Source organism: Pan troglodytes, chromosome 21, assembly GCF_028858775.2.
Source record: "Pan troglodytes isolate AG18354 chromosome 21, NHGRI_mPanTro3-v2.0_pri, whole genome shotgun sequence".
Classification (NCBI taxonomy): domain Eukaryota; kingdom Metazoa; phylum Chordata; class Mammalia; order Primates; family Hominidae; genus Pan; species Pan troglodytes.
Window position 1 is genome coordinate 68,026,926 of NC_072419.2, and position 26,080 is coordinate 68,053,005.

At 53.7% G+C, this 26,080-nt stretch overlaps 1 protein-coding gene across 3 annotated transcripts in view; it reads left to right on the forward strand.

Moving 5' to 3' along the window:
• Window positions 1-26,080, forward strand: part of CDH4 (cadherin 4) — a 704,555-nt gene that overhangs the window by 485,580 nt on the left and 192,895 nt on the right. For all 3 annotated transcript variants that reach the window (XM_016938212.4, XM_016938213.4, XM_009437555.5), the window contains one exon: window positions 19,776-20,002. In XM_016938212.4, the coding sequence (XP_016793701.1) occupies window positions 19,776-20,002 (227 nt within the window). The remainder of the gene's footprint in view (window positions 1-19,775; window positions 20,003-26,080) is intronic.

A 26,080-nucleotide genomic window follows, 5' to 3' on the forward strand; every position in this document is an offset into this window, starting at 1 on the left:
CAGGGCACAGGATGGAGGCTCCATGTGGCAGGGGGGTGGGTCCCCATGCAAGGGGCACAGGATGGAGGCTCCATGCGGCAGGCGGGGTGGGTCCCCATGCACAGGGCACAGGATGGAGGCCCCGTGCGGCAGGTGGGGTGGGTCCCCATGCAGGGGGCACAGGATGGAGGCCCCATGCAGCAGGCAGGGTGGGTCCCCATGCAGCAGGCAGGGTGGGTCCCCATGCACAGGGCACAGGATGGAGGCCCCGTGCGGCAGGAGGGGTGGGTCCCCATGCAGGGGTCACAGGATGGAGGCTCCGTGCGGCAGGCAGGGTGGGTCCCCCTACAGGGGGCAGGCAGGGCACAGTCGGGTGGACCCAGCGGGCTCCTCACTGCCCTGCCCCTGCTTCAAGGCAGCATCCAGGCGCTCACCGTGCCGGCATCAGGGCAGCCTCAGACAGGAGCCAGCATAGCCAGCGCCTGTGTTGTGGGTGCCGCAGTTCAGAACCCCGTGTCCCGCCAAGACTCCCCGTGATGGCCCTCACTTAGAAAACTCTGGAATGTGTGAGCTGAGTACAGTGGGATCAGTGAGAAAGCTCAGCCCTGCCCCCTGCACTCCCGTGGAGCCCAGAGGTATTTACCCAACCACAGCCTCAGAGACTGCAGTGTTGGCTCTACCAAAACAAAGGCCCTTCCAGACAGGAGAGGCAGCAGGAAGTGGAGAGATGAGGGTGTCTCCTGCTGCCCCTTCGCCCCGACCCCGGGCTGTACTGTGGCCATCAGGGCTGTCCACTTGGGGGCGGCAGTCAAGATGGGAAGATTCTGTCTTGTAGTCCTTGCCTCAGTCAAGATGGGAAGATTCTGTCTTGTAGTCCTTGCCTCTAAATTTTCCTCCTGATTTGTACACCTGCAGTCAAGGGCAGAGGGTAAAATATTTTCTGTTTGTGTATTTGTTTTTAATTAAAAAAAGAGAGAGGGCCAGGCATAGTGGCTCATGCATGCAATCCCAACACCTTGGGAAGCTGAGGCAGGAGGATTGCTTGAGCCCAGAAGTTCAAGACCAGCCTGGGCAACATAGCGTGGCCCCATCTCAACAAAAAAAATTAAAAATGAGCAGGGCATGGTGGCAGGTATCCGTGGTCCCGGCTATGCAGGAGGCTGAGGCAGAAGAGTCACTTGGATGCAGGAGTTCAAGATGGTACTGAGCTATGATCGTGCCATTGCACTCCAGCCTGGGCGACAGAGTGAGACCTTGTCTCTAAAAAATAAAAAGTAAATTTAAAAAGGTGGAGGAGCGAAGAGGAGCCTCTGTGGACTCAGTGTGTTGATGACACTCATGTACACATTTCCTCTGCCCATCCCTCCTGCTTCAGGGACATCTGTGGCACCGTCCACCCGCACACACCGCAGCGTAGGAAGGGCCCTGCCCCGCACACACCTCCCCGAGCTGGTCATAGACAGTGCACACTGCACAGTACACACGCATATGCATAGGCACCCGCAGCTGGGAAGGGCCAGAGCCAGGACCCAGGTCTGGTCTCTCTGCCTGGAGTTTCTTCCCCTGTGGCCTCGTGCTGCCTGGGAGCGGGGAGCACTGTTCCCAATATCAACAGGAGCTGCCTTCCTGAAGCTCACCGAGGCCTCAGCTCTCTTTCTCTCAGATGTTTCTGAGAGCTTTGAGAGGAAAAGGAAATTGTGACTCCCTCCAGTCTGAATGGATGAAACTGCCACAGGAATGCTTTTTAAATACAGAAAACAAGAAACACCCCCAAATTGCACTTGTGGGAAATGGAGTGCAAGCAGAAACCAACCCTGGACGCCCGTCGAGAGTCGCCCCTACCTCCACCTCTCCAGTGGGCTTTCCCATCTGCAGAGAGAAACATGGGGGGAGGAGGCCAGAGGTGAGGGAGGGGGAGGTGAGGAAGGGGAGGGCTGGGAGGGGAGGTGGCCTCTCAGGACAGCAAAGAGAGCTGTCTCTCCACCTGAGCCTTAATTGCAAGTGATTTCATTAGCTCAGTCCTGATGTGCAAGGCACTAATGAGGGAGGCTTGCGGCTCTAGAAATAGCCTGGCCAGTCCTGTGTCTTGTGTTTGAAAGGATCCACCCCAGGGCCTGGCTTCCCTGAGTCCCAGCTATCAGCTCCAACATCTTTCTCACCACGTCACATGGACAACGTTCAGATATGTGATGGGAGCTTTCAGAGACGACAGGAGCCAGCCCCCAGCCACCACGACCAGGGCCCTGCAGTCGGGAGAGCATGGCATGGGGATAGTCTCGGGGGGGGTCTGTGGTGAACCCCCTCCACTCCTGCAGCAACAAGTGTGTCTGGGTACCCCCAGTGGCCCAGGGCTGATGCCACAAAAGAAACAGGAGCCGAAAAGCAGCTGGGAGCCGCCAGTGACCATTGGCACTAGCACAGGCCAGGTGCCTCACGGTGGAGTGAGTTATCCCATGAGCCAAGCCTGGGGTATTCTCTGAGGTGCCCTGCGGTGGTTTCTGCTTGGGAACCCCCTCCTCAACTGATACATCTTGAAGGCAGAGACTACATTTCGGAAATCAGGGTGTGCTGGGTGTTTATTTCTCATTGTGTCCATATGTAAAATGGGGTGATAATAGTCCCAGCCTAAGGCCATTGTGGGGACCTAGTGAGGTGCTCTGTGTCTCGAGTTTGGTACATTCCCAGGCTTGTGGTATGGGCCAAGTAAGCAAGAACTGCCATCATCATCATTATGCCATCACCACCATTGCTGCCATCATCACCATCACTGCCATCATCATCACCATCAGTCCCATCATCACCATCATCACCATCACTGCCATCATCACCATCAGAGCCATCATCACCATTGGTGCTATCATCATCACCATCGCTGCCATCACCACCATTGCTGCCATCACCACCATCACTGCCATCATCATCACCATCAGTCCCATCATCACCATCATCACCATTGGTGCTATCATCATCACCATTGCTGCCATCATCACCATTGGTGCTATCATTATCACCATCGCTGCCATCATCACCATCAGAGCCATTATTACCATCAGTGCCATCATCACCACCATAGGTACCATCATCATCACCATCAGAGCCATCACCATTGGTGCCGCCATCATCACCATCGCTGCCATCATCACCACCATCGCTGCCATCATCACCATCACTGCCATCTTCACCATTGCTGCCATCATCATCACCATTGGAGCCATCACCATCGTTGCCATCATCATCACCATCAAAGCCATCATCACCATCAGAGTCATCATCATCACCATTGGAGCCATCATCATCACCATCGGAGCCATCATCACCATTGAAGCCATCACCATCAGTGCCATCATCATCACCATCAGTGCCATCATCATCACCATCAGAGCCATCATCACCATCAGTGCCATCATCGGTGCCTTCATCACCATTGGTACCATCATCATCAGTGCCATCACTATCTCTCTTATCACCATTGCTGCCATCATCATCATCTCTGTCATCATCACCATCTCTGTCATCATCACCATCACTGCCACCATCATCATCATCACTGCCAATATCATATGCATTATTATTATCCTTTACCTTAGTCCACCTTTTTACTTTAAAGGACAACCTGAGGCTGGGTAATTTATAAGGAAAGGAGGTTTAATTGGCTCACGGTTCTGCAGGCTACACAGGAAGCATGGCACGGGCATCTGCTTCTGGCGAGGGCCTCAGGAAGCTTCCACTCATGGCAGAAGGCAAAGGAGACCATGGGTGTGCAGATCACGTGGTGAGAGAGGAGGTGGGAGAGTTGGAGGTGCCAGGCTCATTTCAACAACCAGATCCCTTGGGAGCTTAGAGTGAGAACTCCCTCCCTCCCTCCAGAATGGCACTAGGGAATTCATGAGACATCTGTCCCCATGACCCAAATGCCTCCCCGCCCCCGCCCCCAGCCACAAGGCCCACCTCCAACCCTGGGGATCCAATTTCCAAAAGACTTAGCTGGGCCAAACCAACCATGACCACACCATGGCATTGCTGTTTGCTGTTAGGGCTAAGGAGAGGCCTTGCCCAGGTTAGAAGCAGGTGACTCACTCCCAGCAGTGTAGGAAGCACCTGCGCCTCTTCATTATGGAAGAAAGAGCTCAGGGCCCCTTGGGCCACCTCAGTGAGTGAGCTTTAGCTGGGGCCTGAGCAGGCCACCTGCCCTAGGAGGATCCAGAGACCTCAGCACACCTTTTTTCTCTCTAAACCTCATCAGCCATAGAACCTGGCCTCTCTGCTTTCCAAGGCTGTGAGTGAGTGGGCTGCTGTGTTCTGCAGGGGGTGCTTAACATCTAAGCATAACCACCTGTTTATGAGTAGACACCTGTGTGTGTCTTGCATCCAGGAAGCTGTTCATAGCAAAAGCATAGGGTGGAAGGGAGCAGGGTGGTGGAAGATCACGTCACTGTTGACAGGGCAATGCTATTTAGATGGTGCCTTATTCTCATCCTTCCATCCTCTAAAACTCTGCTTGAGTTTGTCTTTCAAGGAAGGGCTCAAGGGCCATGTCTTGAATGAGCAGGAAAGGGGAGTGCCAAGCAACATGAGGCTCGTGAGGGTGGGGAGTGGCAGAGCCAGACGCCCCCAGGTGAGCACTGGCCCACCATGCCCCAGCGGTGGAACCTCGGGATACGGGGCAGGATACCTGTACCTCAGTTTCCTCTTTGGGAAAATGGAAGGAACATGACCTTCCATATAGGTTTGTGTGGGTTCTGTAAGAGAATGTGCTCCAAGTGCCCAGCAGGATGTCTGAGCAGACAGTATTGAATGAACGGATGAATGTATGAGTGAAGATTCAGGAAACACTGGTTCATGTTGGTTCATGAAATGTTAGTTCCAGATAGTCAGTAAAAATGTGACGTTTTTAAGAGTTCTAAAAATTACTCGCTCTTCTCCACACCGTTAAATGGACTCTCACAGCCTTGAATGAGAGAGCAAAAGTCCCAGCAAGGCCACCCCCTCCAGGTTCCCAAGGAACACCCCTAGCCATCAGGACACCGCTGGCCCTGGGAGAGAGGGACAAAGGGCTTTCCTCCCTGCAGTGACTCAGGGCGGCAGCGGTGCCCCGATGTCCTGGCCAATGCCGGGAAGAATGTCAGTCTCCAGCCATCCTCGCCCATGTGGGAATGACAAGCGAGGCTTTGCCCATTAGCCCTGTTGCTCTGCGAGTGCTGACTGCAGCGTGTTTTGACAAGAGGCCCTGGCATCTCACAAGCCCAGGAGTCCTCGGTGCATGGCGCATTGGTGGCTGGATTTGCCACTATTGTTCTCTGCTCACTCCTGTGTCGGCGTGAGTGGGAGGACTTCATTAGCGACATCGCCCACATCAAGAGCCACTGTGCTTCGTTCCAGTGGGCACCAGTAGGACCGGCTAATGAGGCGCTCACAGCTCAGTTTCTACGGCCACTGTGGAAAAGAACTTTTGTGTAAATACCTGCCTCAGAATGTGGCCCTTCCCTGCTGCCCCCTCTTCTGTATCTCCCAATACACCTGCACCTTTTTTTCTTGAACAGAGAACTGTTAATTAGTGCCAGAACCTAGAGAAATTCCTCTCTTTATATAGGCTCAGATCCCTTTCACGACGTAAGGCTCTGTCGCCAGCAGGGAGCTGCAAACAGGCTCGCTCAGGTCCTTTGAGGAGCTGCGTCTCCTCTTGGCAGAGTCTCTGGTTTGCACATAGCACCATAAATATTCAACAAAGACGTGGAGACGATGAGTGCAAGTTTTGGGGGACAGGGCCACACCAGAGAGTGTAAGGCACACACTTGTTGCCATGTTGGCTGGCTTTTCTTAGACAGGAAGAATCCCATGGTATTTTCTCATCAGCGAGAGATGCAGTGTCCGTGAGGATGTGAGATTACAGCGTTGGATGCATCAAGAAGAAAAGCCAGAGGGAGACACAAGTTTAATATTTCCTGCCATAAATGAGATGGCAAGAGAGAGGTTTCACTGTTTTACTTTATAATGGGATTTCTAACATTCTGGAGACAGAGTGTTTTGTTTTCTTTGGAGAAGGTACAGCTGATAGATAGTGAATATCCATTTCTTAATAGACTTTGGTTTTTAGAGCAGTTTTAGGTTTATGGGAAAATGGAGCAGGAAGTCACCCGCCTCTCCCACTGCCAGCTTCCCCTGTTGTTAACGTCTTGCATTCGTGTGTTGCATTTGTTAGGACTGACGGACAATGGAAAAATAACATGTCAGTACCGATGCGTTATTAGGACACAGTCCAGGCTCCAGGAGGGCTCTGTCTTGGTGTGGCGGATTCGTGGGTTTGGACAAATGCATGGTGGGTTTGGACCAAATGCATGGTGACACGGAGCCACCACTGCGGACCTCACAGTGCTGCTTCCCTGCCTGAAAGTCCCCCATGCCCTCCTGTTCATCCCTCCCTCCTCCCACGGTCCTTTCACTGTCTCTGTGGTTTTGCCATTTTCAAAATGTCATGGAATTGGAATCCTATGGGTATGCAGCCTTTCAGATGGGCGTCTTTCACTTAGCAACATGTCCTTAATGCTCCTCCATGTCTGGGGGCCTGATAGCTCATTGGATATCCATTTTTGAAGCTAAGGGAAATGGAACTTGTGCATTTACCCCATTAACTTTTCTCAAGCACTTCCTGGGTGCCAAAGTCACCGGTTGGAAGGTGCCAGAGACCCCGGTGAGGAAGGCAGGCCCAGTGCCCGCCAGCCCCAGGCCCACAGACTGGCAGGAGGTGGCCGGCAGTTTCAGGCCCTGCCTGTGCTTGGAGCCAGGGTGAAGCCAGCCAGGGCAACCTGAGCAGCCGTCAGTGGAGACACTCGACTGCATCCCTGTGACTGCAGGAGGGACAGGAGCAGATGAGCCTTCCAGAAACGCCAGATCTACTTGCTCTGTGAGGCAGAGATTGGTGCTGGGGGCAGGGCCTGGCTGGGGAGACCGCTGGGCCGTGCAGGCAGCGGGCTGAGCCAGGCAGCGGTGTCTGGGATGGATTGGGTCGGGCAGGATTGGGGTCGGGATGCATTGGGTGTCCAGGTGGGGTATCCAGGGGCTCCGGCTCCTGTGTGGAAGGTAGCATCCCTTCCTGTGGCGGCTCCAGGGGAAGGAGCAGCTGAGGGGGTCTCAGGCAGCAAGGGTGTGCTGCGTGGGCAGACCCCAGAGACCTCACCCTGGGGTCTGGAGTTCAGGAGAAGGATCTGCACTGGGAGATGTCCTGGGGCCCATCACGGCAGGGTCCTCTCATCTGCAGAGCATGAGGGTGCTCGAGTCCCCCCCTCAGCCCTCAGCCCTGCCCTTGGCTCTGCTCAGGCCAAACAGTCGTGCCGCTTGTGGTGTGTCCCATTCCGAGGGTCTCCTGAGGGATTTTGGCCTCGTGACATTCTCCTCACCCCCCGGGCCCCCGGCGGCCCCTCACACGTGCTCAGTCAGGTTCTGTGTTCCCGCAGCACCCTTCCTGACCGCCACCCTCCTAGATGGTTCTGCGCACAGCCCTGCAACCCTGCATGAGATCCCTGCCACCCCACAGGCGTCTGCTCAGTCAGGATGATCTCTTTGGAAAGTGCACGCCGTCCCATCACTCACTGGGCAGGGCCCATTGGGTGCACCTGGAGCCTGGGCAGGTCCCTCCCGGGTGGGGTGAAGCAGAGGCTTCAGGGCAGCCTCAGCTCCTCCACATCCTGCTGCTCAGCAGATTCCTGAGGCAGCTGCATGTTTGTAGAATCGGAAAAGCGCCGTTTCCAGCGGGACGCCTCCTGCCAAGCCCAGAACTGCGCAGGTGGGTTGGGATGGGCAGGCCCTGTGCAGACGCTGCCACATCATCTGGGAAATGCTCCCTTGGTTTGGAGACGTGAGTGAGTGGCTCGTGGGGTAGAAGGTTCTCAAACTGTTGCAGGTGTCCTGGCACCACGGGGGTGCGGCTGTTCCTCCGCCCGACTGTCACCCCCACGAGGACTCGGGGGCTGCACAGCCTGGCGGGGATGCCTCTACTGGAGGGTGTGTCCCCTGGGATGAGCAACATCAGAACCCAGGTTGCCCCACCTGCACGGTCCCCCCACCCACCCACTCCCCTTAGGAGATTCTCCTTCATCAAGAACCTGAGCCAGCGCCACCACCTTCAGAAACCTTGGACTCAGACTCTGTCCTCTCTCTCCCTCCTCCTCAGCCTCCTCTCCCCTCTGGGAGCTCCTGCCGCAGTGACGGTGACTCACTGCTGGGCTGGTTCACTCCAAAGTGGCTCGAGTGCATTACTCAGGTCTTTGCAATAACCCAAGATTTTTCTGTGTACAAAATACGCATATGCGTTTGCCTCCCAGCAGCATCTTTCATGGGAGACAGTGGCTTCCTAGCAAGTCCTGGTTAAGTGACGGACATGAACACTGAGATATTCCAAACCAACACTCAGTCTCTGCACTGCCTCAGGGAAAAGGAGCTTTTGGAGTTCAAGTCCCGGCTCTCCAACCTACAAGTGTGGAGGTGACCGCGTGCCTTGGAATCAAATCCAGAAATCGTACTGGGGCTCCTGGAGCCCACAGGCACTGCCCCATCCCTCCCTGCCTCCTCCTCGCTCCCTTCCTGCCCCCCAGTCTCCTCCCATCCTCAGATACACTAAGCATGCCTCAGGACCCAGGGCCTTGCACTGTCTGTTCCCTCTGCGGAGAATGCTCTTCCCTCAGGCACCAACACAGCCTTCCACCTCTCTTCATTCAGGTTGGCCTATTGGAGAGGGGATGCCTCCCTCCAGTGGCTCCATAACACTACCCCTACCTAGCCAGGCACGTCCAGCTGCCAGCTCATCACGCATGGTCCCCCACTAGACAGCTTCCTGGGGGAGGACCTCGGTGTCCACCGCTCGTCCCCCACGCCTGTGAGAGTGCTCATAGGCGATTCTTGAATGGATACGTGGGAGAAAGGAAGAGGCTGGAGGTTGGAGATGAGCCCCCCACCCCATGTCCCTGTGTTGCCCGAGGCTTTGATGTCTCAGGGCGTCTTGTTCCATTTCGGGCATCTCAAAGCAGAAGCTGAATGTGGCCTCCGCCCTGTGCCACGTGTGCTGGGAGCCCCTTCAGCACCAGCTAGAGTGACCAGCTGGGGGCCTAATTCTCCCCCTCTAGACCCCAGCTCCCACCTCTGAAAACGGGGGTGCTCTGGGCTGTGTGGGGGCAGCAGGTGTGAGATGACGCATGGACAGGAAAGCAGTGGCCCAGGGCGAGGTGGGGAGGTCAGGAGAGGGTGGGAAAGAAGAAGGGCAGTCTCCTGGGACGCTAGGTGCTCAGTTGCTACCGCTGCTGATGTCGTTTAAGAGGGTCTTTGGTTGTTTCAAGGGAATTCTCTATGTTCCACGCAGAGCAAGTTCCGGGCAGTGGCAGCCATTTACATGCCCAGGGGTCTGCAGTTGTGGTCCACGCCCACCAGGCTGGATCCCAGCTTCTCCCATCACCCTCATCGCACTCACAGCCGCCGCTCCCAGTGGTTCTGTACCTCCAGGCCTTCACACGTGCTGTTCCCGCATCAAAGCACTCTTGCTCCGACTTTCTGGGGCTGCTCCCCCGGTCACAGAGGCCTTGGGATGGATGCTTCCTCCCCCACAGGCCCTCTGCTCCCTCATCTCCCCTGCTGTCCCTGTCACAGTGACTTTGTTCATGGGCCGGCCGCCTCATGGTCTTCCCACCACACTACATGCCACGTGGGCTGACTGCCCAGCACCCAGGACGGTACATAGGGAGGAAATGGGTACATGATGGATGGATGGATGGATGGAAGGAAGGAAGGAAGGAAGGAAGGAAGGAAGGAAGGAAGGAAGGACACAGAGAAAGAGAAAGAGAGAAAGAAAGGAAAGAAGAAAGAGAGAGAGAGAGAAAGAAAGAAAGAAAAAGAAAGAAAGAAAAGAAAAAAAGAAAAGAAAGAGCAAGCTGGCAGCCTCTGCTGGTTGAACCTGAGGGTTTGAAACTCACCCTCTCCTCAGCACGGTCCCAGCTACAAGCTCACCTCTGGCTCATTGGATCTTTCTCAATTCACCTAACAAGAAAAACAATAAAAAGGTGTGTTTTGTAACTGCAGCACCATTCTCCTGCATGCCCGTCTTGGGGAGACACAGCCTGCTGCGCCCGTAAATGTCAGCAGGCTCCTGCCACAGAGGAAGCGGAGCGCATGTCACTCAGGGCTGGTTCCCAGCGCAGGCTGTCTCCTGGCCCCTTTCACAGAGAAGCCATTAGACAGATGGGGGTAAAGGGTTAACCCGGAAGCCTCCTAATGAGGGGAGCTGCCGGCTCCTCTGTGGGTGCGCGATGCCGAGTCTCCACAGAGGCTTTGGATCCGCATCACCGCACCCGTCACTGCCGTGCACGCGTGAGACTGGGGGCTGGGGGGAGATGTGAAGTCACACGCTAAGAAAATTATTTCCTTCATCTTGGAAAAACAAAAGAAGCCGGGCTCTGCTGTTTAGCTGAGGGTCTAATTATGACTGCTACACGTAATCCTCGGAGTTCAGAACTGGCCCAAGCCTGGGCAGGGCCCACTGCACACTTCCCAGGCTCAGAACGGGGAGTTGTTGTATGTGAGGTTTGCACCAGCTGCAAGCTTTGTGAATACACACAATTCAAAGAAAAGCACCGTGGCAGTGCGCTTGTGACATGCTTTGCATTGGGGCATCTACTACACAGGATCTGGAAGTGCCCAGAGCCCCAGACGGGGAGGGATGGCCTTGGTTGTGACTCGGCCCCGCATGGTGCAGGGATTCAATAAGGGTGTGGGAAACTGTTTGAATAGTGAGAATTCGTCCTAAAAGGTAGTTTTCCTTCAGCAGGTTGAGTTTCCCTATCACCCAAACAAGGGGCTGGAGTAGATCATTTCCAAGGCCCCTCCCGGCCTGGCATGCTGCAGGCTTGGGGCTGTGGGGAGCTCTGGAGACTGAGCTAAGCCTCAGCAGTTTCTCCCTGTACCGCCAGTTTTCTCTGTCCCCACCCAGCACGTGGACACAGCGCACACAAAGCGCGCACAGTCACACGTATCAACCTGGGCAGATATTCAAGAACCTATGAATCTCCCTCCTGAGTCCCCAGGGCTGAGGCCCAGCGCAGACGATAGCCCCTGCTCCCGAGAATCTCCCTGCCCTGGGTGGGCCTCGGGCAGGCGCCTGGTGATGGCTGTTGCTCTGCGGCCCCTCCCTGTGGCCCCTCCCGGCAAGCACCATCGTCTTCCCCAGGGACAGGAAAAATGACAGAGGGGCCAGAAAGCGAGAGGAGTTGTGGAGGAGGGACCCTGCCCTGGGCTGATCTGGAGATCTCTGTGGGGAGAGGAAGCTGTGGCCGGCCCTCGGGACCCACTCCAGGGAGATGGGTGAGACTCAGGATGCAGTTGGGGCCCCGTGGGCACAGAGCTCAGGAGGACTCCCCCGTCTCCCCAGCAGCTGGAATTAGGGACCCCAGAAGCTGCTTTTTTAAAACTGATGTAAAATTCACATAACGTAAATGTCCCCGTTTTCAGGCATACAATTCAGTGGCATTGAGCACATTCAAAATGCTGGGCCACTGTCACCCCAAGGGAAACCTGGTCCCCATTAGTGCTCACTCCCCCACCCTCCTCTGTTTCTTGCACCCCCCTGGTGGGCAGAACCTGTGGCAGGTACAGGAAGGTGCCTGCAGGGACCACAGCCCAGCCCAATGCAGACCCCAAGGGGCTCCCCAGGGACTCGGGGACCAAGCACGGGAAACCTGGGGGGCCACAGGGACCCTGAGGTTCTGCCTCCCGGCCAGTGCCTTCAGGGCCACTGCGGGGACTGAGGCCGCATCTGCCCCCTCCACTGGACCCCATGCTCCCTGACGATGGTGCCCAGGGTTGGGGCTTCCCCATGGCCTCCGTGGCTAACGGGTCTTTGCTGCAGGAATGGAGGAATCGACTTCCCTGACATTCCTCACTTCTTTCTTCTTTCTTTTCTCCTTTTCCTGGCTCTTGAATTTCTCTGTCCCCAGCAGACGTGTCTGAGAGCATGTGCATGCAGCGGGGGCCACAGCCTTCTGCCTCGGGAGCTGTGATCCTCTTTGCAGCCAAATATTGAGGATGTGCTTCTGAAGCCACCGCAACGACCTTCTAACTCCACTCCCGAGTTGTTTGCAAGGCTAGGAAAGGCCGTAGCTCTCTTAACATTGGGCCCTAAAGGGGGTGTCTGGGTGTGGCTTCCACTCAGGACACCCCCTCAGTCCCAGAGGCTGCGGGACCTCCTGGGAACTCAGGGTGCCCCCCACTCCTGTGCAGATCTCTGAGCCTTCTTGCAGTCACCAGGTCAGCAGCCTCCATGCAACATCTCCCAGGCCAGTCCCCACCCCGAAGGTGTAGGTCATCTCGCTGGCCGAGGGTCTTCCTGACACCATGCTGTGTTCATTCTTGTCACCTCAGCTGCCCCTGTTCCGGTCACACCAGCTCTCAGGTCCTGGAATTCCTCCCTTCCTCTGCCCCAGGACCTTTGCAAGTGCCATCAGCACTACCAGGAATGTGCTCCCCACCTGAGCCTTCTCTGGAACCTCATTCCCCAGATGTCCATGGAAGGGTCCTGTTATCAAGGAAGCCCTCCCCATCTGTCCACCCAGCCTGGGTCAGGCTCTCACAGAACCTGTGTCTTCCTTGTAGAGTGCCGCACATCTGATGTGATGACTTGGTTAATGTCTGTCCTGCCCCACATTCTCAGCTCCACTGGCAGTCTCTGTGTCTGGTGTCTGCTGACTGGTGGTATCAGTGATATGTCATGCGAATGGATGAAGGGGAGAGGGAGGGAGGAAGGAAGGAGAGGGAGGGAGGGAGGGAGGAAGGAAGGAGAGGGAGGGAGGGAGGGAGGAAGGAAGGAAGGAAGGAGAGGGAGGGAGGGAGGGAGGAAGGAAGGAGAGGGAGGGAGGGAGGGAGGAAGGAAGGAAGGAAGGAAGGAGAGAGAGAGGGAGAGAGGAGCAAGCTGCCCTTCTTCAGCTGTGCATATCCAGAGGCGCATTCACGACAGGCGGGGTCCCTTCTTAGGGGAGCAGGATTGGCATGAATCCTGGGAGATGGAGCCATCATGAGATCACCCGGGGCGGGGGCCACAGAAACTCCATCCACAACACAACCAAGACCAGGGCGACAGAGGGAGACTAAGGCCCACATTCACACTGCCGAAGACGTGGGTGACAGGCGGGGGCCAGCCGCATCCCAGCCCGGAAAGGGGAAGGGGAGACCGGACCACCCTCAGCCTGTGCTTTGCTCTACAGCTGCCAGGAGAAGGTCGAGGGGCAGGAGGTCGCCCTGGGACGAGTCCCAGGCTGTTGGATTCTCTGGTGTGCAGCCCTTCCTGGGAAGGTTTGCCTCGGCATTCGTTGCTCCTCGCATTGCTTGGATGGCTTTGCAGATCCTGCTGGATGCTAGCCCTGGGGGCTGAACCCTGCCTGGCATTTGGTCATATTTCAGAGTGGGCAGCAGAGGGTGGTCCCTGGAGGATGAAAGATGGAGCAGCTTCTGTTCTCTGGTGTCTTCTCAGAAGAAAACATGGGCTTTAAAATTAAATCCATCTTGTCCAGAACAGGAGGCCAGTGGTATGGGGCCAGGTTGCCCAGAACCTCAGAAGCTGTTGACCCCACACCTTGGGGTGAGGAGAGGTTGCTGACCCCCAGCAGAACAAGAGATGGATCCCCACAGGCTCAGAATCCCAAGAGCCAGCTGGCCACAAACACCCTGCACGGCTCCCCATCCCACCCCAGGGACCCCCGGCCTGACTAGGGCCCTTGTGTGACCCCACTGCAGCCTGGAGGGCTTGGCCATCCGTGCTGTCATCACCCGGCCACTGACTTCCCTGGCCTCAGCCTGTGCAGTTCCCGGCAGACCCCAGTGTTCAGTAAGTGTTTGTGGGATGGACGACCTTGACCTTGTGTGACCTTGGCTGGGTGCCTTGCTCCCTGGTGCCATGTCCATGCCACTGAAGGATGTCACAGGGCATACTGGCCAGAGCATAAGGACAGCAGCCGACATCCACCCAGTGCCTGCCCTGTGCCAGGTACTGAGCAAAGGGATCAACATGCTACCTTTGTCCCCCTCCCGGAGTCCCTGCCATCACTCCCATTTCACAGAAACAAAGACTGTGCTCAGAGAGGGACCACCGTTCCTCAAGGTCACAGAGACAGGAGGCTGTGGTTGGTGTTTGCACCCCAAGACCAGGGTAGGTGTGCGCAGGGCTGCTGGTGCACACCCGCCTTGCTGGGCACATGCACACCTGCCCCACAGCGCATGCAGCGGGTGCTGGGACCCTGAGGTTCCATGCCTGTGGCTCCGGTGTGAGGACAGCAGGTGTTCCCCTCCCTACCCTCCGGGGCCCACCTCCTTGGGGCAGGCAGTGCCGGGCCTGACCCCAGGGCCCAGTCCTCTGTGCCACCTCCAGCACCAGCTTCGGGGTCTGCAGCAACCACCGCCAGGGGGACAGAGGCAAGGGAGGCTCCGACTACATGTTTAAACAGTTAGATTTAATTTCTCTCTGGACCCTTCTGTCTCTTATCAAGTTTGTTTAAAACTAATGGAAGTAATTAGCAAACCATGGAGAGATGCGTGCGTCAGGTAGCGGCTGTGGGTACCAGGCACCAGGCAGTCCCGTGTCGGCCGAGGATGGAACAGGTACCCTCCTCCCCAGGAGGATTTCCCTCTGTGGCACCTGCATTTCCTCACAGGTGTTTTCTCCCCCAAGAAACAACTCTTTTGTCCCCCACAGTTCTTTCTGGGGCTGCAGTATCCCTAGGGGCCAAGGCAGCAGGCTGGTCTGCGGCTTCCCTGCAGAATCCCTGCATCCTGAGGCAGAGGTGGGGGCCAGCACCCCAGCAGGACCTGAGGGGCCATAGCCTTGGAGATTCCTCGGAGGCATCGCCAGGGGTCCAGTTCACACATCAGCTGCAGAAGGCTCCCTCAGGATGTGCAAGTCAGAAGCTCCCCACACCACACCACCGCCCCCATCCTCCACCAGGCTTGGCATCCTCCCAGCCTCAGGAAGAACCAACCCTGCTGGACGAGGGTGACAGATCCCTGAAGTCGGGCGGCAAACCCCGCTCCTCCTCTCACCACCTTGACGAAGGCGTGAAACGTCCCTGAGGCTCAGCTTCCTATCTGCAAAATGGGCCAGTTCTGCTCGCCAGTGCTGCCTTCCCGTGCCTGGCAGCTCACCCGCCGCGTGGAGGCTGCAGGGGCTGGGACAGGACGTGTGATCTGCATTGTGGTCGCAGAGGCAGCTTTTCCAGGCATTGTAGGTGTTTGCTGGTACATCGAGGGAAAAGTTTTCTGGGAATCCATTTGGATGTTAGTTCTCTCCTGAAGACTAATAGAGAAATTGGGAGATCAAAAACAAATACATAAGAAAACTAAACTTCCAGCCGGGGTGCTGCCACTGGTCACTCGCCTTCACGCCTGGGCGGCTGCTGGCGCAGTCTCCTCTGGTGGCTGTTTCCCATGGGGAGGGAGTTGCGGGGGGTCCCGTGAAGATTCTGGGCTGAGCACAAAGCAGGACAGAAGCCCCCTTTCTGCCCTCAGCCTGATGGGAGCCCCGGACCAGCCTGGGGAGGCTTTGCCCCTACTTCACACTGACCAGGTGCCTGATGCTGTCCGGTCCCAGGACAGCAGCCCTGACCTCAGCACACTCACCAGTCCTGGGGCGGGAGACATGGGAGGACATGGGAATCCCAGGTACGAAGCCAGGGAATGAAACAAAAATAGGTGATGTGAGGGGAGAGGTAGGGCAGGTTACAGGTTTCCATGGGAGCCAACATCCCAGCCAGGCCTGAGCTCTGGGCCAGAGCCAGCTCTGCCAGAAACCACCAGTTACAACCTCTGTGTCCAGTCTGCAGAGTCCAGAGTGCGGGGCCTGCATGGGGCTGAGGCACCAGGTTCCTGCCTAGAGGAGGGTGAGTGACAGCGGACTTGGAGCCCAGGCCCAGCTCAGAAGGTAAAACTGGAAGGACTGCCCACGGCTGGCCAGAGCCAAGGTTCAGGCAGACAGCAGGCCGCTCCCAGCCGCTGCAGAGGCGAGGGCAGCACAGGACTCCAAGCGCCCACAGAAAGTTCTATAAGCAGCCAGGGGCCTCTCCAGCCGACGCCTCAGGCTCAGCCTCCAGCCACATTCATAGAGAGGCAAAGCAGAATCCAAATAAGTCTGTGCCAGGCAACACCGTCAGGAGCGTCCTCTCTGCACACGGGGACCCTCAGTGCATGCCGACACCAACACATACATGGGCACTTTTCTGTTGTCCTCCTGGAATGCATTTAACCTTGCAGAGACAGGCGAAGACTCCAAAAATTAAAAAGGAAGCAAAAGGAAGGAAGCAGGTTGAAGAGGAAACAAAGGCGAAAAGTAGAATGGAACGTGCTGAGGTTAGTAAATGTCTCAGCATTGTTAGAAAAGCCGGCTATGGTACTGCCTCTGAGCTTCCCAGTAGCCTAAGTGAAGAGGGAAACCATTTTTAGGCAATTCACAAGGAAAGACAAATAGGATATGGGGAGGAGTCCCCATCCCAAGACCTCAGACATGTCTCCCTTGAGGCTGCCCTGCACACTCACTTGCCGTTTCTATAGCATGGCAAAGTGTTAGTAACATTCTGAGTTGTGTTCACAGGTACCCACATTTCACAGAGTTTCCAAACAGAGTGTTCATACATTCAGTGCTAATGTTCTGTGAATGCCCCTGGTGTCTCAGAAGACCTGCCTTATTGCTCTTTCCTTATGAAAGAGGCCACAGCCTGGTGGGGCACAGGAGCAGGTATTGAAGGTTCTGAAGCTCCTTTCTTCTCCTGGAAAGCAGGTCCCCCCAACAACTGGGGTCTCTGAATGACCCCCCCATCTTCCAGGCCTCTCTCCAGGAGGGTGTGGGCTAGCACCATTTGCGTAACCGTATCCTGACCTTTGTCCCTTGGGCTGCTTCCTTCTCTACCAGTGACAACTCCTGTTTTCCTCCTGCTTCTCTGCGGCTGAGGACTCAGAATCACAAATGCTAGTGGGCTGAGTGTTCAGACACAGAGGTCGTGTTTGGAGCGGAACACCCAAGTTATGGTTAGACCAAAACAGGATGTTGGGACTGCATCTTGTCACAAAGCCCTGGAGCTTTCTCGTGATTGGATGGGGCCTGTCAGACACAGACGGAAAAGGCATAAAGATCTAGGAAGTTGCCGGGCACAGGGGCTGACGCCTGTAATCCCAACACTTTGGGAGGCCAAGGCGGGTGGATCACCTGAGGTCAGGAGTTCGAGACCAGCCTGGCCAACGTGGTGAAACCCTGTCTACTAAACATACAAGAATCAGCCGGGCATGGTGGTGCGCGCCTGTAGTCCCAGCTACTTGGGAGGCTGAGGCAGAAGAATTACTTGAACCTGGGAGGCGGAGGTTGCAGTGAGCCAAGACGGCACCACTGCACTCCAGCCTGGGCAGCAGAGCAAGACTCCGTCTCAAAAAACAACAACAACAAAAAAAAAAAATCTAGAAAGCCAGTGTGCAGGGGCCCTGGTGCGGTCCCCCGGGCATCACTTCCCCAAGCCACCCACGGAGCTGCCTTTGAGGGCACTGTCATCAGTTTCATCCAGGGTCTCTCCGTCAGGGAACGCCTTTCACCTGCAAAGTCCTTGGTTCACATGGCCGACGCCACCGCTGTTTCCTGCCTGGTCATTCAGACGGTGGTGGCCCACTCATTCTCAAAGCAGCTTCGATGCTTGCCTAAGATGTCACCAAAGCTGTGTGCCTGTACTTTTTTTTTTTTTTTTTGAGACAGAGTCTCGCTCTGTTGCCCAGGCTGGAGTGCAGTGGCGTGATCTCGGCTCACTGCAAGCTCCTCCTCCCAGGTTCATGCCATTCTTCTGCCTCAGCCTCCCGAGTAGCTGGGACTACAGGCACTCGCCACCACGCCTGGCTAACTTTTTGTATTTTTAGTAGAGACGGGGTTTCACCGTGTTAGCCAGGATGGTCTCGATCCCCTGACCTCGTGATCCACCCGCCTCGGCCTCCCAAAGTGCTGGGATTACAGGCGTGAGCCACTGCGCCCGGCCTCCCAAAGTGCTGAGATGACAGGCAGGAGCCACCGCGCCCAGCCGTCTGTACTTTTTTTTAACTACAACACTGTGTTTAATCCTGAAGACAACACAAACCCTCCTGCTGCTGTCCAATTGCATTAGTTTTATTAGGAATTTGCTTTTAGGGAACAAAGGGGCTTGTTTGTGTGTTTGTGCTCATCTCTCAGCAATCACAGTGCTGTCATTTTTATCTTTGTCAGTGACAATCAGATGTCAGAAATGATTGATCCACTAAGTTGTTGCTGATTTTCATTTGTTTACCATTGGGCAAACAGTACTATAAAAGCAGTTTGGAATTTTCCTGTCACTTGAAAAAAAAAAAAATGTAATGATTCCGTCCTTAGAGGGGGAACAGGTCCGGGGAGCCACAGCAGACCCTTGCCTGGGTTGATCCTGTCCATCAGAGGAGCCACCGGGGGGCTCTGGAGTCTGGAAGTTTCATTGCTCTGTTGAACCAGACAGGGTGGAAATGCTTGGTGTCATCACATTTAAAAACATTTTCACATGAAAATGTTTCACATGAAACCCACAAGTAGGAGGTGCCATTGGCTGGGAAGATATCTAAAGTGAACTATTGAGAAGAGGGAACAGACACGTTATTTATTCTTTCAAGGCAGGCAACAGTAAAAGGTGAATGCGAGGGGAAAACACTTTATCTAATGTAACAGTGAGTCGCTTTTTTTGGTTTCTCGAATAAATAGTAATTAAATCATGTAAGCTGTGACAGCAAAATTGCTTGAAAAACCAATCCTCCCACCATAATTGCTTAGATACCCACATTTTTATAAATACTAGGTAACTTTATCCGTGGCTTTTATCAGCAGAATGTGACACGGACTGTGAGTGCGTCGTAATTTACCACGGCTGTAGGTGACAGTTGCAAAAGCACACGTCTGAAAAATGCACTAATGTGTCCGGATGAATCTGCGCCTCTGGAGGTGTCTTTTTCTGCAGCAGAATTAGAGATGGCCATGGTGCTGGAGCCGTGAAGGGAGGTTGGCATCCTGGTGCCTAGTAGTTAATGTTTTGGAAGTGAAGCAATGCTCAGCACCCAGCGGTATCAATAGACTGTCTGCCTTCAACTCTGTTTCCAGTTCACCAAGAAAGCACTTGGTGGGGCCAGGGTCTGCCCTGGCCACACCTGCCTAGCCCACCCCAAGGCCATTTGCAGGCATCAGGTCTGGCTTAGTAATAAAAAGGACCAGAAACACAGCAGAGCCGAGTTCTGCTGCCAGAATCCACCTGCCGTGGGGGAATGGTCCCCAGATGCCAGCTCTCTCTTGCTCCTTCCTTGTACTTAGCCTTCTTGGAGTGGAAAAACAGGTCCATTAGGGGCTTCACAGTCTCTGCTGGCAGGAAGAAGATTTGCATAGGCAAGAGTGGGGGGAACTGAGGGAATATTTTTGAGGTGGAGAATACCCACTGTGCCGCTCACAGACTCTGGCTGAATTCGGAGATAACAGCGGCAAGGGAGAGATGCGTTTGCAGAAGGGAGTGCAGCTGTGTTGTAGATAGAATGGAAGCTCGGTGTTGCTTTTTTTCCCCCACCTTTTTTAAAGGCCTCTGGCTAATTCTCTAGGGGTTGAGATAAAACACACCACCTTCTCGGGAGGTGGAGAAATCAGTGCAAACCTCATGCCCCTCATGCCCACTGGGGGCCTGTAGGGCATCCTGCGTGGTTGCTGCCATTGTTACCACCCTTCTGCTGGCCAAGCCGACCCTGACTCTCTCCCCCTCCTCTTGCAGTCAAGTTCAGCAGCTGTGTGGGGACCAAGGGGACACAATATGAGACCAACAGCATGGACTTCAAAGTTGGGGCAGATGGGACAGTCTTCGCCACCCGGGAGCTGCAGGTCCCCTCCGAGCAGGTGGCGTTCACAGTGACTGCATGGGACAGCCAGACAGCAGAGAAATGGGACGCCGTGGTGCGGTTGCTGGTGGCCCAGACCTCGTCCCCGCACTCTGGACACAAGGTAAGGTGTGACCGCCCGGGTCTGCGCTGGAGTTTAGATGACCTAGTTCCTCCTGCAGGCCCTGGGCAGAGCCTCTGCCAGGGCTCCCACAGGACAGACAGTCACCTCCTCCTCGGGCTGTGCCACTCAGGCCATTGCCAACCAAGCACCCCTGCCCTCTGCACTGACCTGAGGCAGGGCCGTCATTGCGGGAAGGCCCCCTGGGCAGGCACACAGGCCCCACACTCAGGTTCAGACACTATGCCACGGTCTTGTCACTCTTCATATGTTTTTGAACAAGGGGCCCCACATTTTCATTTCAAACTGGTCACTGCAAATTCTGGAATCTCTCCTACCTCCCGAAGTTTGTAGTCCACCAGGCCCAGGGCGTTCTGAAGCCTGGAGGGATGAGAAGCAAGCGGAGAATGTGTGGTTGGAAAGGAGCCAACCAGAGAGTGGGGAGGCGATGGAGAGAATAAGAGAGAGGAAGGCAGGTGCAGGGAGACAGCAAAGGAGAGGGAGAAGAGAGTGAGAGAGGGATGGGGAGAAAGAGAGAAGAGAGGTGGAGAGGGACAGGAAAGGAGAGGAAGGGAGAGGAAGAGAGGGAGAGAGAGAAGGAGGGAGAGAGATGGAGAGAGGTGAAGGGAGAGAGAAGGAAAGGGAGGGAGAGGAAGAGAGGGAGAGAGAGAAGGAGGGAGAGAGATGGAGAGAGGTGGAGGGAGAGAGAGAAGGAAAGGGAGGGAGAGGGAGAGAGAGAGACAGACAGACAGCTTCACACAGACATAAAACATCTGCTGTTCAGGATCCCAGCTGCCCTCCGACTCTGCCTCCTTCTAACCTGGCTGCCTGGCTCACCCGGGTGACAGGGAGGGGCGCCTTCACCATGCCCTGTCCTGAGGCTCCTTTTCTTCCTGGCATATTCCAGCAATCCAGCACCAGGCTCCTGAACAACCTGTGTTCATCCCCAGTTCTAGCTGTTAGGTTCCCCGTGCCTGATGGGGAAGTGGCCAGGTCCCGTTCGCCTTGAGTGTCCTGGCGTTGGTTGCAGCCACTGCGCCAGCCTTCAGGTGTGGAGGCTGCTGAAGAAGCTGCAACCAGGCGGCCTATGGGAGAGCACTAAGGAAGGCCAGCCTGCAGGTCCAGCTGTTGCAGCTGCCTGCCTGAGGGGCCCCAGTGGTGGAAAGAATGTGTGCCAACCCCTCCAGATCCCCCCAGTTAACATGAGGCCTCTATGGGGTCATTTGAGGTACGGTGAGCAAAGGAAATCACCACGCAAGGCGGCGGCCACTAGCAATCATGGGCACTCCCTCGGAAAAGGGCCCTCGGGAAGTAAAGCGTTAAGCAGAGGCAAGCAGATTCCTTTCCGTGGGTTTCCCAGAACCTCATGACTCACGTGCTGTGTAAGCCTCTGAGTGGGACCCAGTCTGCAAGTTTCCCCAAACTGTCTGACCAAGGAACCCTTCTCCATGGAAAGCTTGCAAGACAGGTGTGCCAAGGAACCCACTTTGGGAAGGGAGGGACCTGTGTCTTCTTCTGACTTGTTTCTTAGATGGAAGTGGAGGTGGTTTAGGTTAGAAAAGAGAAAGTGTGACTCAGGTGGACAGTCTTCACTGCATGATGAGCTGACCCCATGGGGGAAGGAGGTCTTGAGAGTCCTCCCGAGTGTGTTAAACCAATCAGCAGAGCACGCCTCTAACGGCAGTGGCCCCCAAATCATGAGCCCCACCTGTGAGTCCTGACGAGTCTAGGACGGTGTATGTCATTTTCCTTCTTCCCTGAGTGATTATTACAAGCCACGCCCTGGTGAGCAAGGCAGGCCCTTGGACAGCCTGGGGACCCTGTCCCATGGGGGTCCCTTCCCTCCCGGAGCTGTGCTGGGACACTGACAGGCAGGGACTTTCATCCCCATCATGCCTGTGACTTCCAAGCTGTCCCCAAGTCCCCGATTGTGAGCTGAGAGCAGAGCCCCTGAGAGCCTTCCAAGGCTTCCGATAAAGGCTCTAATTGAAAATATAATGACACCTTTTCTTGGGCATGTTAATGAAGCGATTTCAGATTTAATCCCCCGATCCTCTGCAGAAGGGGCAGGCCCAGCTGTGGTTGCCGCTAGACAGTCCCCGTGGGAATGCGCCTCGACCCACACCAGGCTGGCGCAGGAAGCACCCAACCAGCGGAGCGGGGGACACTGAATTCTTGCCCCAGGCTCAGCGCACCCTGGGGAGCCCAGATGTTAAACCAGGCAGCAGAGCGTGCCTCTAACAGCAGTGGCCCCCAAATCGTGAGCCCCACCTGTGAGTCCGGCGTATGTCGTTTTCGTACTTTCCTGAGTGATTATTACAAGCCACGCCCTGGTGAACAAGGCAGGCTCTTGGGCAGCCTGAGGACCCTGTCCCATGGGGGCCATGGGGTCACTGTGGGGCACAGCCCTGAGTCCCTGAGACATGACTGTTGCAGGGCACAGTGGGCAGTCTCTGCAGCCCAGGAGACCCGGTCCTCCAGCGCTTTTGTTGCCAATGGTTCCTCTCCTGACTTTCTAGCACCCACTCAGACCTTGCCCCAAGTGGTGTAGGCTCGTCTAACCTCTCCACACCTCTGGAAGTGGGTGCTGTTACATCATGGATGAGGGTGCTGAGCATGTGACCACAGCCCTGTGCTGCACGGGAGAACTGATGTGTGGGGAAGGAGTAGAAAAGGACTTTGCAGGTATGGCAGAGCCCGGCATGGCACAAGAGCAGCCACCCAGGGTGTGGGTGCACGGCGAGGCTTCTGCGACTTACTGGCTGGGTGTTTTTGGAGAATTCACACAACTTTGAGGTGAACTGCTCTGGAGAATGGGAAAGTAATGCTACCCATGTCCCAGCCAAAGGGTGCTGGTATTTCATGAGGTTATGGAGGTCAGGAGATGGAAAACAGCAGCGCATATGGCTGTCATTGCCTGGTTCCAGGCTTCACAGTCCTGTGTCACAGTGCTGGGCCTCGCCAGGTGGCATGGGGGCAGGAGGAGGCAGGCAGGGAGTGGGGGTCACTGTGGGATGCTGGGCCACCTGGTTGATGCGCCCTTACAGAGCGTGATGCCAGCCTCTATAGATGATCAAGGTGACACCGGATTGCTGGTGTCCTGGCCGCCTGCCAGAAGCAACTGTGCATCTTCCCCAGTGTGAACTGTCACCCAGGCCTTCAGCTGTGCCCATCTCCTTTCATATTCAACATCCAGCACTCGGTCTCATGACTGGGCACATGAGGAGGGACAAGACATAGAAAGAACAATCAAAAGAAGAGGCAGATAAGAAAGGACCCACAGGGGCCGGGCGCGGTGGCTCACGCCTGTAATCCCAGCACTTTGGGAGGCCGAGGCGGGCAGATCATGAGGTTAGGAGATCGAGACCATCTGGCTAACACGGTGAAACTCCGTCTCTACTAAAAATACAAAAAAAAATAAAATTAGCCGGGCGTAGTGGCAGGTGCCTGTAGTCCCAGATCCCCGAGAGGCTGAGGCAGGAGAATGGCGTGAACCCAGGAGGCGGAGCTCGCAGTGAGCCGAGTGAGCCACTGCACTCCAGCCTGGGCGACAGAGTGAGACTCCGTCTCAAAAAAAAAAAAAAAAAGACCCACAGAGGCTCCAGAGCATGGGGCAATCAGAGAGATTTTACACTAACTACACTTACTATCTTTAAGCAAATTAAATAGAAGACTGAGAGATAATTAGAAGGTATAAAACAGAATTCTTAATTGTTGGGCAGTTTGGAACTGAAAACTAAACCAAACAAAATGAAGAGCTCAATGGATAGATATATCTGCAGATTTCACATAGGTGAAGAATTAGTGAAGCAAAATATATCAAAAACATTCGTGCTCTAAAGCGTGAAGAGATACACAGAAGGAAAATACAGAAGCAACCGTAAGAGATATTAGAGAAGCAGTAAGAAGGTCTAACGTGTATATTTGCAATATGAGGGGGAGAGAGAAAATGGGGCAGAAGTAATATTTGAAAATATAGTGGCAGAAAATATTCCAAAACTGATAACATTCATCTAGGCATGGATTCAAGAAGCCCTGTGAACTCTATGCAGGAGAAATATTTTTTAAAAAACAGCACCTGGATGCTTTATAGTAAAATAGTTAGAACCCAAAGACAAAGAGGAAATCTCAAAAGCAGACAGAAAAGGCAGAATTCCTTTGAGGAAGCAACGACTAGGAGGCTGACTTCTCCGCAGGAGCTGGGGCGTTGTTGGGGGGTTGGAAGACCGTTCCATTCCATGCCATTGAATGATTTCTTTTTTCTTTTTGAGACAGAGTCTCGCTCTGTTGCCCAGACTGCAGTGCAGTGGCGCAATCTCAGCTCACTGCAACCTCCACCTCCCGGGTTTAAGTGATTCTCCTGCCTCAGCCTCCCGAGTAGCTGGGATCACAGGTGTGTGCCACCATGACCAGCTAATTTTTGTATTTTTAGTAGAGACAGGGTTTCACCGCGTTGGCCAGGCTGGTCTGGATCTCTTAATCTCGTGATCTGCCTGCCTCGGCCTCCCAAGGAATGATATCTTAAAAGTGCCAAAAGAAAATAGAATTCTGTCATCCAGTAAAACTGTCTTTCAAGAAGTAAAGTTGAATGAAGAGAAACTGAAAGCATCTGTCCCAAATGATGTTCTTCAAACAAAAATAAAACAAGTTGAGGTGAACACTCAGAAATGGAGGAAAGAATGAAGAGCTGGGAAAAGGCCAAGAACACAGAAAAATACAAATGAATCACAGCAATGTAATGTTTCATGGGTGTAAACAGAGAACTCGAATTTACATAAAAAACTGCATAAACTTTGAGAAGGGATAAATGGAATCAAAGAGATAGAAGTTGTTCGCATTTTTCTCAAAAATGATGGAAATAACAAATTAATATTACTCCTAAATAAGACAAAAATACTTGTTATAAAGTCTTTAGAAAATCACTAAAAGAGTCATAAAAGTCTGTAAGTAGTAACGTAATAAAAGGAAAAAATAGAATAATAAAAATTATCAAGCCAAAAAATGCAAAAAAGAGAAATGAAAACAGAATAGATGGGCTACACATTTCTCTTTAAGTAAGATGGCAGATTTGCAAATATATTTGTAATTCTAACAAATGAAAATATATTTTGTTGTAATTTAAAAAATTGATGGATAAAGATAAATCCAACTATATGCAGTTTGTAAAAGATATATCTAAAAGGTATAAGGCTAAAGGTTAGCAGTAAAATCCTAGAGAAATAAATACCATGCAAGTACCAATCAAAAGGAAGCTAGTGGACTCTGTTAATATCAGATGAATAGAATCTGAGGAAAAAGCATTCTATTCAAGGAGGAACACTTCATAATGATAAATAATTCACCAAGAAGATACAGGAATCCTAAATTTGTGTGTACTTAATAATATGACTTCAAAATATTTATGCCAAAATTGATAGAAATAAAAGGAGAAGTAACTATGCAATCAGTGGTCAATTTTAACAAAATTTCTTAGCAAATAATAGAACAAGCAGAAAATATCAGTAAGGAAATAGATTAGAATCACACAATTAACAGGTCTGGCTTTACTGAGACATATAAAAGCACAGAAACCAACCACTGCTAAATACACATGATTTTTAAGTATAGACAGAACATTTACAAATATTAACCAAGCAAGTCCCAACATACTTCATAGCCTTCAAGCAATTCTCAACATACTTCAAAGGTTTAAAATCAAAACATAGTTTGTTTTCTTAACTCAGAGCAAGTAGGCTAGAAATCAATAACAAAGAACATAACTGGAAAATCCCCATAGATTTAGAAGTTAAGTAAAAGCCTTCTCATTAACCTTTGGGCAGGAAAAAAAAATCACATGGAAATTAGTGAATATTTTGAACTGAGTAATAAAACTACTGGGATGTAGCTAAAGTCATGCCCAGATGGAAATGTTTAGCCTTAAATGCATATATTACAAGATAAAGAAGGCAGAAAATTGGCTGGGTGTGGTGGCTCGTGCCTGTAATCCCAATGCTTTGGGAGGCCAAGGCAGGTGGATCACCTGAGGTCAGGAGCTTGAGCCCAGCCCAGCCAACATGGTGAAACCCCGTCTCTACTAAACAT